At 36.5% G+C, this 13,857-nt stretch overlaps 1 protein-coding gene across 1 annotated transcript in view; it reads left to right on the top strand.

Annotated features, from left to right (window-relative positions):
- Nucleotides 1–13,857, top strand: part of LOC118735158 (phosphoribosylformylglycinamidine synthase) — a gene marked incomplete at its 5' end in the record, with an annotated part of 350,157 nt that overhangs the window by 254,915 nt on the left and 81,385 nt on the right. Inside the window, 3 exon segments of the mRNA XM_036464794.1 lie at nucleotides 6,810–7,070; nucleotides 7,121–7,335; nucleotides 7,405–9,208. Of these exon segments, the coding sequence (XP_036320687.1) occupies nucleotides 6,810–7,070; nucleotides 7,121–7,335; nucleotides 7,405–9,208 (2,280 nt within the window).

The following is a 13,857-nucleotide window of genomic DNA, read 5'->3' as shown; positions in this document are numbered from 1 at the left end:
GATATAGATATAGATATAGATATAGATATAGATATAGATATAGATAGATATTAGTTAATACTGTACTGTAAAGTACATATTTGTATAGTAAGGAAATTGTTTTCAAATTAGATAAATAAACGGTATTTGAATATTGAATTAACACACGTTTGAGGAAAGGGTGCGATAGTAGACTTCAGTTATAAGATTATAAATTTAATGTCCAAGAAAAAGTCGGTACTTTACATATTTTCTAATTGCCTTCGAAAAGATATTAACTAACAATATTTTATAAATGAGGCCTTAAGAGCTTTGGGAGAGAGTTATAACACAAAAATACATATAAGGCGCAGGGTAGCACGCCGGGCAATTGCTAGTTTTCAATAAAATTTTTCATTTTTGTAATTTTAAGTGTGTTTTTATATTTTGGTTAGTTTTGAAGGCAAATATTAATATTTACATAACTTTGTTTGTAATAAACTGAGAAGATAGTTAGGGGATTTCCTTAAACTCGTAAAGTCTTAAACTGTGTAAAACTCCTATGTTTACAAGGCCTTTATGTGAACGCCCCATTTGTGAAAATAGGCGCTTAAAGTGACTGTTTGACATATCAACCAGGATTTTGTGAAGCATTTTTTGTTTCGTAGTATTTTCCATAACATCCGGCCGTCTCGTCTATATCACTCTTGGTTAAAATACAATTAAAAATGCCGAAAATTATCAAAAAACCTAAAGGTCTGATTATGCATACTTCGCATAACTTCGAACAACTCCTTAAAAGTAACACAACTTTACAAAACTTATGGCTGATTATGCTTAATTTATCAGTACCAAGAACCTTATGCATCGACGCAATATGGTTATTCACGGTGTGTGAACAAAAACGGCTGATGTTTGGTTTCTTTAGGTAAATATACTTGTTTACAGAAAAATTAATTTTAGTGGTTTTAATTAATTAATTAATTAATCGCAACGGTTTTTTACCCTCCATTCCCGCCCAACCGACATGAGGGGCGCAGTCCGCATGACGTACGGAACTTTTTTTTTGATAGTTTTCTTTATAGTAAAAATCGAGTCCAATATGTCAAACGTGCTGGAACGGAAGTTAAAATCTTGACATAAACAATGGGGATAGTGGACAGCTTCGCTGTGCCTCGATAGTTTTCTATAGAGGATCTGCTGCCGTTTTTGTGAAGTGGTATTATGAAAGACTTCTTCCATGCTGACGGAAAAATGGCATGTTTTAGGAACAAATTGAATAGAGTTGCTAAAGGCTCGCAGATGTTCTCAGCGCAGTTTTTAAGAAAACAGGTTGGAATATGATCAGGTCCAGGCCTAAATGACGCTTTAAGGTTTTTAAATAGTGTAAAACTTCAGCCGAAGATATTACTGGAATATAAGCAGAGTTGATTGGAGAAAGCTTCAGTTATGATTTCGTAGCTTAACTCAAGAGCGGGATGGTATGCATCCTCTGGCAAAACTAGGGGATCACACGGATTAATAGAGGCCTTCGGAGCATCATCAACGTAAACGAGATCCAAGACCTTTCCAAACTTATTTGGACATATATTTATTTGTTTAAAGCAAAGCTCAGCTAATTCCTCCAGAGGTTTTTAGCTATCTCTAGATGAAACTGGTACAACATCGGTGTCAATAATGTTCCATGAAATATGTGGCAGATTTAAATCGCCCAAAATAATAATAGAATCGGATGCCGTAAGCATTGCATTTACGGACTCAAGTAAAGAAACTAGCTGCATATATCCTGATGCGGCAGAATTAGGAGGGATGTAGCAAACAGCTAAATAAATATAAATCTTTCCAGCCTGCACACGTATACATTTAAATTCGGTATATTCAATGATAGGAACACTAAATTCCTCGGATGGTATCGATGAATGCACCGCAAAAAGAACACCACCGCCGATTCTGCCCTCGTGGTCACTACTGTATATTTGATATTCATTTGGAAGAATTTCGGAATTAAAAATATGAGGTTTGAGCCATGTTTCGGTCAAGGAAATAATATTATAATTGCAGTCAAAACCTTTTAAATATAATATAGTAAATATTTAAATTAGACTTGCGAGTTAGTTTTTTGAATTAGAATTAAGATTAGAAAATTTAGCTACGTTGTTATTAGTTTTATTAGGTTTATACTCAAACTCGCGAACAAACGCCCCGGTCGGCCAAAATGAATTATTTAGTAGTGAATCAAAATCTTCGGCAGCTACAGCAATTTTAAAAGACGAAATATCGCGATCGTATTTAAAATTAAATTTTAATTATATCATCCGAAGAAGTGTCTTTAGCATATCTAGAGACAAAGATTGATCTTCTCGGAGGAATTACAACCAACTTTTTGGTAATGATGTCCGATATGCCGGATTCCGAATTATTCGGAGGAACTAAGTTAGACAGTGCAGCTTTAGATGTTGATGGCAACACTGTTAAATCGCCGGTTTGATTATTTTTAGATATAGACCTAGTGGATATGGCTTTAGATAGCGGAGGCTCCAATGCCTGAGGGCATGGAGAAGAAAGATTAATAAGTTCCCAGGACTGGGATGAAGGATTTTTCTAACTAGATTCAGTGGCTATCTTTTTAAGTGGACTAATAACACGCCCACCTTTATTTTCTCGGCTATCCTCAGAGTGTGGAGGGTTGTCGAGACATGTGAAGACCTAAACATTTTTTTTCGTAATGCTTAAATTTCTAAACAAGCACCGACAGATCCTTCCCGATCTCAGAAAAACCATTTCTGGACTGCCTAAAGAATTTAAATAAATCAACTTCGGTTGATCTACATTTATGACAAGTCCAACGAAGAGCCTTTCCCTCATTAATAGCGTCTAACACCCTACCGCTCAAACCAGCACATTTTATATGGGCAATCCCATCGCAGAGCCAGCATGATATATAGGAGTCGCTTTTAACGTGGCAATTGGTGTAAATACACGACATGTTTAAAATTATATTTATTTATAGGCTGCAGAAGCAAAAAAGCAAAACAGTTTTGAAAACGGTGTTTCAATCAGAGAACCAATCAGCTGGTAAATATCAGTTGGCAAGCTATGTAGCGAACAGTTTTAAATACACTGTATATTTGACACCTAATAAACACAACGCAAGCAGCTGTGACAAAGATGAAACAGCAGAAATGACAAAAAGAGTAAAATCAATTTGCACAAACTAAAACAATTGTACAACAACAATATATTATTTTAAACAAAGTACTCGACACATGCAATTAAGAATATCAAGTTAAATTAATCAAATTTACAGGAAATTTTGATATTTTACTTATTTTTAAATTGCGCATCAGAAGTTTATTCACACTTTTTTTAATTTTTTACTTTATTAAGCGTAAACAGCTTTATAAAACACAAAATTTAAACAGATCACAATAAACACAGCTTCACAGCTTTGACGTTAGCGTACTTATTGGGGTATATTTGTAGTCCAAATTAAGTCGACACTAAAGCTCTTTGCAGTTTGACCTAATTTTCAATACAATATCTGCCAAAATATGTAAATAAAATACGTATGTTTTTATTTAAAAGAAAAATACGTAGTTAACTACATATATCGAACGATATATTTACTAGAAAGAGCATAACAATATCTTTAATTTGATATATCATTTTATATAGTTAGGTTTAAGGACAACTCCTACAGCGAAATAAAACAACTGCATTGATATTTTAATATAAAATGAAAATTTTGAATAAAAAATAGCGCGATATTTTCTTCCAAATGTTCGCCTGCGAATGAGCGTTTTTTCTTTTAACATATAAAATTATGTTTCAATATTTAGTGATATTACCAAAAATTTTTTTTATTATAAATCATATGTTTAAAGGTGTTTCTGTATTTTTTCTTATCTTTTGCATATCTTTTAATATAGTTAATTACGTATGTTTTAAGGAAAACAAACTTTTAATAAAATATTTTTTATTTAAATATTAAATCAAACGACTTTTAATTACCTTTCCAACCATATCCATACTTTGAAAATTGGTTCAAAACTTTTCAAAATATAAGCTTTTGAAAATATTGAAAATTTCACGTTTACCCTCCCTAGCACCAGTCCTATGAATTTGCACAAAAAAAATTTATTCCATTAAAATCATGGCCCGCCGGCCATGCTCACTTTTTCTTTTTTTTAGCTCAACGGGCCCTATTTTTTACTTGCTCCCAAAATTATATTAATAGAGTTTTAATTCCCCCAATATGCTTTCCATGCATCTCTGTAAAAATATTGCTATTGGTACCACTGCAATTGAATACGATACCATGTATTACATTTTTCAAACTATATATTAGACATATTTACCACAAATAAGAAGGCAATAATATTCACATAATTCGCATAATGAAATTCCGCTCCTGGTACCTTTCTTTTATCGGTCTGTATTTCCATGTCCGCAGATGTATTTATAAAATCATACATAACCAAACGTCAAATATTTAAAAATGTGAACGTCAAATATATCTCGTTGTAGCAATGGAGACGATTGTGATTTAGCAACGGGATTTATTAAATCTTAATAGGTAAATCTCTCAGTGGAGACACAGTATAAAGTTTATTATGAACTTATTGATGAGTGAAAATATTAATTTTTTAGTTACCTTAACCCTCCAACCATTTTTTTTAAATAATGATTTTAAATCACCCATAATTTTAGATGTTGGTAATTAGGCAACTCTGAGCAATGTTCCAAACTCAGTTTCAATTTACCTGTAAAAATACGTACGCTAGGTGTAAAAACATTTCGACCGTCTGTAGACGGTCAAAACGGTTTAAGGTATACAAAAATTCGGACATGCATTTGTATATAATACAAGAAGGATGTTTTATTTCTTCAAATATTTGATCAAAAATATGTATATACAAAAAAAATAAAAGTAAATATAATTCAAAAGACCAAATATAAAACTAGAGGAGGGATATTACTGTCTTTTTTTAGTGTGAATGTTCGTAAACAAGTTTTTATTAGGCGCCTAACACAAAATTTATTATTTCATGCAATATATACATATATGGTTTTAAATTTTTTGCAATGTTTACATAGATTTTTTCCCAGGCAATTGAAACGCAGAGGCACCTCTCGACGTACAAATATCACGCTCTACCAATCCCTCATGACGCCAGTCCTTTTTATACAGCGCATAAACCGGGGCACGTAGAGAAATAACTGTATGAGCCTGACGCTACGTTGAAATAAACTTCGATTCGGCCTCCTTGGGTGAGAGTAAAAGCAATGGCGCGAACGAACACTATAGAAGCATCAAAAGAAGAAGGACCTGTTCTCCTCCTCCTGTCTTCCTATGATCAATTATAACAACTTCGCAAAGAAAAAGAGGCAGTTGACGAAGCTGTTTGGTATCGGCCAAAACAGCAAAACATTTGAAGTTCCTTATATGAAAGGAGACAAAAATACACTCCACTGATGAGGTGATCGGGCTGCACTTACTCAATATCTCAAACCGTCAAGTCGTTTGGGTTTTTGCATCCTCTGTTGTGAAAACCCAATTACTGCTTATATGATTATATAACCCGTGGCTAGCCAGAGTTATTCAAGGCCTCTTCTCGAGCGAAGTGCTTCGCGTACTAGGCGATATATCGAGCTATTAAGTTTTATCTGTTACAGCGGTTCTTTTCATGGGCGGGCGACCCCCTTTTCTACCACTCGAGGAAAGCGTTATAGATGCAAAGGAAAAACTTCAACTTCAACACCCCTAAAACAGGACTACAGAGTTTCTAAAAAAATGCCAATTTGATCCAGCCCCTTCGCCTCGATTAAAGCTTCGGCACTAACGAGATTTCATACGGTGGGAAAAGTTACAAAGGAGGTACAAAGCAGATGAAAACCGCACCCACCACCGCAAATACTTCTTAGTAGGGGATGCCTGAGGCCTGTGGATGCACACTGGGTCTAAAACAAGGTCTTGGACTTCACCAGAGCACACTCCTGTATATAGAAACCAAAACCAGAGGTGGTCCCGTCTTAATTTGGTTTAGATCCGATTATTGGACCATGAAAGAATTAACGGTAAAGTTTTACATGAGAATTGAAGTCAGTTTTGTTGTTTGCTAAAAACTTTGTTTTTTTACAAAACCTCTGTGAACGCCAAGCATATCTAAACCTAAATTCAAATACAAACTAATAGAAAATATTAAAAGATAATAATTATTTTACCTTTTATTTAAATAAATGACTGTTTAGCAGACTAACAAACCTAAGCTGAAAAGGACGTTCACGGTTGATAAAATTATCGAGGAACAACCAGGAGTTTACCAAAACTACCGAAATGGATGTGGAGACACCCAAAGTTTTAATTAATTGGATACATTTTTTTAATTGGAAATTGATTATGAATTCATAGAAAGAAACTTACAATGAAACTTTGGAATTAAGGGGGGAGGGGCGCTTTCGCCCCCCATCCCGTACCTGCGTACGCCCATGCAGCATTACATATGTAAAAGTCTGTTGATTTTTGATTTCTACGTAAAATTACATGCTATGCAGTGCAGTGCACAGTATGCATAACTGAGCCTTATGGCGTTATGATATGTCACAACTAATTTAAGCTTTGTGTAGTATTAAATTTATGTATGGACATATTTGCGTTTGAATTTAGTTTAACGGCTCTATTCTATATCAGTGGCAAATTCTTGCCACAGTTTTCATTACGGAAAAATATATGAAAAAGTTTAAATTTGTCAATAAACAATTTTTTGACACCGATACAGAATTGAGCTATAAATGTTATACGTATTTTTATGCATAATTAATTTATTCTTATTTCTAAATATTGATCACAGGGTACGCACAACCTTACGAGCAAAACAATTTCGAATATCCTAATTCTTTTGCAAAACCACTTAAAGTTCTAATTGACGCAAGCAATGGCGCTTCCGATTATGGCAACAAGTTTGGTGAGCCTGTAATTACCGGGTTCGCAATTTCTTATGGTCTTCAAGATTCTAATGGTGAACGCCAAGAATATGTTAAACCTATAATGTTTAGTGGCGGAATGGGCATTATGGATTCAAGAATGCGTCAAAAACATCATCCGGAAAGAGGTAATTAAATTAGTAAAAATGTTTACATTTACTACAACTAAAATTCGTAGGAATGTTGCTGGTGAAAATAGGTGGACCAGTATATCGAATCGGAGTTGGTGGAGGAGCTGCCAGCTCTGTAGAAGTACAAGGTTCAAGCGACTCTGCTTTCGATTTTAATGCGGTTCAACGAGGTGATGCCGAAATGGAGAACAAACTAAATCGTGTTGTGCGCGCTTGCGTTGAAATGGGAGACGAGAATCCGATCTTGGCAATACACGACCAGGTAAAATGTTAATTGATAACGTAGATCTGCTCAATTATAATTTCGCTTTTTACTTAAAAATCTGGGTAGGGTGCTGGAGGTAATGGTAATGTTTTAAAAGAATTAGTGGAACCTGGTTTTGCTGGCGCCGTTATATTTTCCAAAGAATTTCAGCTAGGCGATCCTACAATAAACGTCTTAGAGTTATGGGGGGCAGAATATCAAGAAAACAATGCGCTGCTCTGCAAACCTGAACGTCGTAAGTTACTGGAAGAAGTTTGCTTACGAGAGCGTTGCCCAATCAGCTTCGTAGGCGTTGTTACTGGAAATGGAAAAGTGACTTTGGTCGAAAGTGCAGCCCAATTTGAACGGGCTCTGAAATTGGTTAATGACTTTAATTCATTGGGCGCCATTCCATTCGATTTGGAGCTAAAGCATGTGCTTGGGGAAATGCCAAAACGAGAATATAAATTGGAGCGTATTCAAAAAAGGCTGAAGCCGTTATTGTTAAATCGAAATTTCGATAAAGACTATTGCTTGAAGTGTGTTTTACGCCAACTGTCGGTTGGGAGCAAACGTTTTCTTACCAACAAGGTTGACCGGTGTGTTACAGGTCTTGTAGCGCAGCAACAGTGCGTAGGGCCTTTACAGATACCCTTAGCTGACTACGGTTTGACTGCAGTTTCGTACTTTGGTAATGAAGGTATTGCAACTTCGATTGGCACGCAGCCTATAAAAGGTCTTTTAAGCTCAGCTGCTATGGCGCGTATGTGCGTAGCTGAGGCACTTTCCAATTTAGTGTTTGTAAAAATTACCGAGTTGGCGGACGTAAAATGCTCAGGAAACTGGATGTGGGCAGCGAAATTGCCGGGAGAGGGCGCCCGATTATATGACGCATGCAAGGAAATGTGTGACATTATGAAAGAATTGCGCATAGCAATCGATGGAGGAAAGGACTCACTTTCTATGGCTGCGAAAATCCGCGACAAAACTGTAAAATCGCCAGGCACTCTCGTTATTTCGACGTACGCACCTTGTCCAGATATTACCGTGAAAGTCACACCGGATTTAAAGGGCCCCGCGATATCTCAGCAAACGGCACTTGTTTGGGTAAATATCGAAGGCAAGTTTCGTTTGGGAGGATCTGCACTAGCTCAAGCGTACTCTCAGCAGGGCGACGAGTGTCCGACAGTGTTACGAAGTGATATTCTGGAGAAAGCATTTGTTACTACTCAAAATTTATTGCAACAACGAAAAATCCTTGCTGGCCACGATATCAGTGATGGTGGTCTCTTAATATGCCTATTGGAAATGTCATTTGGGGGTTTGAGTGGAATTCAAGTTGATTTAAGCAATATAATGGATCAGTTGAAGGATGCCCACATCGATAAAGCCGCAGAAGATATTGGTAAACCAGAATTAGCTATCTTATATGCTGAAGAGTGTGGCTGGGTTATTGAAGTACCAATGAGCATACTACCTGAAGTGCAAGCCTCATACAATTATAGTGGCGTACCTAACTACCATTTAGGAGTAACATCTGGCCATGGTCTAAAATCTACTATTAGCATAAAAAATCATTCCGACATCATACTTCAAAGCGATGTGCAAACACTGTTGAAACAATGGGAAAGAACCAGCTTTGAAATAGAAAAGTTGCAAGCTAATCCAGATTGTGCCCTAGAAGAATATAACTCCCTGAATTATCGTTTCGCTCCACGTTACCACTGCAATGTTGATTTTAATGTGGAACTGACTGTGTATCGGCCAACGAAGGTTGTAACGGTTGCTGTAATACGCGAAGAAGGTGTCAATAGCGACCGAGAAATGATGGCATCCTTGATAAAAGCTAACTTCGAAGTTCATGATGTAACTATGTCAGACTTGCTAAGTGGTAAGTAATTTTTCTCAGCCGATTTTAATTGTATGTAATGTATGCTTACGTATGTTCATATGTATAAGTATACAACTTACATTCGTGCTTGATAAAAACATCTAAAGTTACAACCGCTCGCTCAATTCGTCCCCCATTGGGTTTTTTGACGTTTGTTAGCATTTTAAGTATGCTCTCTCGAAATGATGCAAATGTCAAAGATATGCACAATTAAAAAATGACATTTTATGATATGAAATACATATTAGGGGTATTCTCGAAATCTTGCAAAGCCCTTGCACGTTGCACAGATTGCATAACTTGCAAACACACAAGGACAAAACGCAGAATATGCAACGTCTAATCCCATGTATATATTTTGCAAGAAAGCGTATCAAGATAAATGCCAGCTGTTTTAGTGTTGGAACTGCTACATACTTTACTTATTCCTCTCCTTTCCCTCCTTTCATTTCTTTTTTGGGGTGTGTTGTTATTGTATTTGACACAGACTTTTGCTGCTTGCTGCTAAGGGGTTGCAAGAATCAACTCATGAATTAACTCGAATCTAGCGCCGCTGTTGAAAGAAGAAGAAATTATGTGAGTTCTTGTCTTTGGCACCCTGAAATTGTGCATATGGAAACTGTGCATACGAAATAATGCATTTGAAAAACAACGAAATAATGCATACGAAAAAAACCCAAATAATGCATATATTAACAGTTTCGGTTGAAAACCGCAATAATGAATATTAGAAAAACCGAAATTATGCACATGCACTCTTTCGTTTGAAAACCGAAATAATGCATATGAACAAAAACGAAATAATGTATATATGCACAGTTTCGGTTGAAAACCGAAATAACGCATATGAAGAACCCGAAATAATGCATACATGCACACTTTCGTTTGAAAACCGAACTAATGCATACATGCACAGTTTCGACTCATTACCGAAATAATGCATATGACAAAAACCGAAACAGTGCATACATGAAAACGAACTTCTTTCTGCGTAGGCGGCCTTCGGCCGCGCTTAGGGATTATAACCCTTACTAAGTAGAACTCTCCTTACTGTGTTGCCGGAAAAGGGGACCGGAAGTATTTTTGCGCAGAACTTCCTTCTGCGTAGGCGGCCTTCGGCCGCGCTTAGGAATTATATCCCCTACTAAGTAGAATTCTCTTTTCTGTGTTGCCGGAAAAGGGAACCGAAAGTATTTTTGGGCAGAACTTCCCTCTGCGTAGGCGGCCTTCGGCCGCGCTTAGGGATTATATCCCTTACTAAGTAGAACTCTCCTTTCTGTGTTGCCGGAAAAGAGGCGACGGAAGTATTTTTGGGTAGAACTTCCCTCTGCTTAGGCGGCCTTCGGCCGCGTTTAGAGATTATATCCCTTACTAAGTAGAATTCTCCTTTCTGTGTTGCCGGAAAAGGGGACCGGAAGTATTTTTGCGCAGAACTTATTTCTGCGTAGGCCGCCTTCGGCCGCGCTTAGGGATTATATTCCTTACAAAGTAGAACTCTCCTTTCTGTGTTGCTGGAAAAGAGGGGACGGAAGTATTTTTGGGCAGAACTTCTTTCTACGTAGGCGGCCTTCGGCCGCGCTTAGGGATTATAACCCTTACTAAGTAGAACTCTCCTTTCTGTGTTGCCGGAAAAGAAGGGCGGAAGTATTTCTGCGCAGAACTTCTCTCTGCGTAGGCGGCTTTTCGGATTAAAAGCCTTACTAAGTAGAAGTAATTAATTCATATTAGAAAACGCGAAATTATCCATATGCACACTTTCGTTAGAAAACCGAAATAATGGATATAACTAAAACCGAAATAATGCATGCATGCACAATTTCGGTTCAAACTCGAAATAATGCATATGTGAAAGACGAAGTAATGCATACATGCTTAGTTTCGGATGAAAACCGAAATAATGCATATGTGAAAGACGAAAGTATGCATACATGCACAGTTTCGGTTGAAAACCGAAATAATGCATGCATGCACAGTTTCGGTTGAAAGCCGAAATAATGCATATGAAAAACCCGAAGTAATGCATACATGCACAGTTTCGGTTGAAAACCGAAATAATGCATATGAGAAAATACCGAAATTATGCATATGCATACTTTCCATTTAAAAGCGATATAATGCATATGAAAAAAATACGAAGTAATGCATACATGCACAGTTCCGGTTGAAAACCGAAATAATGTCTAAATACACAGTTTCCCTATGCGCAATTTCGGTGCCCCTTGTCTTTCACTAGCGGGTAAACTTATTAATTCATCGCATAAACCCAGCAAACACAGTCTCTAATGTTAGAGAAATTTCGATTTCTACATTAGATGACTAATTATATTAAACAATTTATATTGAGCTCGAGGCCGTTTTAAATGAAAATTTTATTGTGGAAAAGCAACAATAATTTGAAAAAATGGTAGAAGTGATAGCTATTTCGGAAATCACCACATTTCCTCATCAGACTTCTTTCAGTAGGATTCGAACCGACGATCCCACTGACTCAGCCAGTTGCCTATACACCGTGCTAAGTACGCCTTGTAAATTATCGTTTGCTTTTTTCCACTATTTTCATTTTTGTTATGCCAACACAATCAAGCGCAGCTATTCCGCTGCAATTCACTTGACCATGTGGTTGTTGGTATTGTTGGTTTTTGCTATGTTTAGAATGTTTAACTTTTTTAGGTGTGCTTGTCCTTAAGTTATTTGTTTTTGTTATTTTTTTGGCCTTTATAACAATTATATTCAACAATTTATATTGAGCTCGAGGCCGTTTTAAATGAAAATTTTATTGTCGAAAGATAACTAAGGTAATTCTCTAATCGTTCTCGAGTCGATGACGAAGTTAAAGAACTACATTAGAATTCGATTCGAGAATGATTAGAGAAACAACGCAAATTCAAATAAATGTAAATAAGAAATATTCCAAATTAATGAATCATAAATTATTTTTAACTTCAAATAATTCATTATTATTTTATTGCAAATACATTTAGTACAAATTTTATAAACAACGCGTTTTATTTAATAAACAGCAGTTTGAAATTCACATTCGTATCCCATTAGAGATCAATATTAGAATTCGATTAGAGAATTAAAATTTCCTCGAGTCGAGAACTATGTCCCATTTTTGTTGAGATCGCTATGATTCTCGATAGTTTTTCGAGTCGATCTCTAACGTTTGAGATTGGAGAATGTGGCTAGTTCTCCCATCATTCTCTAATCGATAACTAACCGCGATGTTTGCTGGGAACAAACGAAACTCACAGTCACACTACCAACCACTGCTTAACGATCGTCACAACTAGTTTCAACTCGACAGCGGCGCTGCACTCGAGTTATGGCATGAATTCATGAGTTGATTCTTGCAACTCTTTATTTGCTAACTATGCATCCTATAACTCTTGCAAATTTGGAATAGCATTTTTGCATTTCGTATTCATCCAAAATGGGACAAAATTAATAACGGTAGAAAAGGAGAAATGATTGCCTACTTTAGCGATTGCGCAAATACCGTTTTTCTCTGCAAACAGGCCAACGTACAGTTTACTCCAATTCCCCAAATTAACGTATAAACGGAAAAAATAGATCCAGGTGGTCTTATAGAAAGAGATTTGCCAACATAAGCACAACATCGTTATTTGCAAAAGTGCGGTCCTTTACGGTAAAATATCTTTGAATCTATGCCAAAATCTGCGTCTCAACGTGGGAGCAGGAGCTCATTAAAACAATTGTTTATATTTATTTATTTACATACGTACATTCAAATTTTGTTGTTTCGACTTATGGTACCTGTAATTATTATACCACTGGGCACGTTCAGAAGGCGCAACAGCTCAGTAACTGTTGCGATTGCAACTTCTGAACGCGTTGTTGTATACTTCTGATCAACTGAACAGTTGCGTGTTAGATGATCGTAATATTTTTCGGATCATTTGAGACAACATGTTTTTGATAGTTGAATTTGACAGCTAATGTATCAAGCCGTTCAGAAGACGCATAACGATCACTGATTTTTTAAGCAACGGTTGCGCTCAACTGCTGCGCCTTCTGAACCTACCCATTGTTTCGACTGAAATAAACGTCTTTAGTTTGAGTGAAAACCAAAATAAACAAATGAAAGGACCGCGAGAGAAAATTTTTAAAATGCTAGGAAACGTTAAAATTCCTAAGGCTGGCTCTAAGCAGTAGGAGTGTTCCCGTACTCAGGAACCCAGTAAGCATTACAAATATAAACCTTTCCATGGCAAATATTTATTTAATCTTTAATTTAATTTAATTTATTTAATTTAATAAATAATAGACATCACTGGGGCGGTAGCCCCAGGTTTACCACACAGAAAGGGAATTCTAGTTACCTTATCCTTTCCAAAGGCTACATCACTGGGGCGGTAGCCCCAGTTGGTGCACACCAACAGGTCTATTTTGCACGTTACCGAAGATTTTGTGACCGGAAAATTTTATTACCAAAAAATCTTACCACTTCTTGTCACCGCGATTCTAGGTACGTTAGTAATGCAGTGAAAATATTCAGCAATTCAGCTATGAAGATTTGTGGGAATTCCTGTATTGCATATTTCACGGGGCAATATTTTGTTACCAGCTTATGAGATGGTGACCAAATTTACCGGTTACAAGAGAGCACAGAATGCGAAAAAGGTTTA

This window comes from Rhagoletis pomonella, unplaced genomic scaffold (assembly GCF_013731165.1).
Source record: "Rhagoletis pomonella isolate Grant_MI unplaced genomic scaffold, Rhpom_1.0 Rhpom_scaffold_00003, whole genome shotgun sequence".
Lineage (NCBI taxonomy): Eukaryota > Metazoa > Arthropoda > Insecta > Diptera > Tephritidae > Rhagoletis > Rhagoletis pomonella.
The sequence above is the reverse complement of the archived record's forward strand: the minus strand, read 5'-3'. Positions and strand labels throughout refer to the sequence as shown.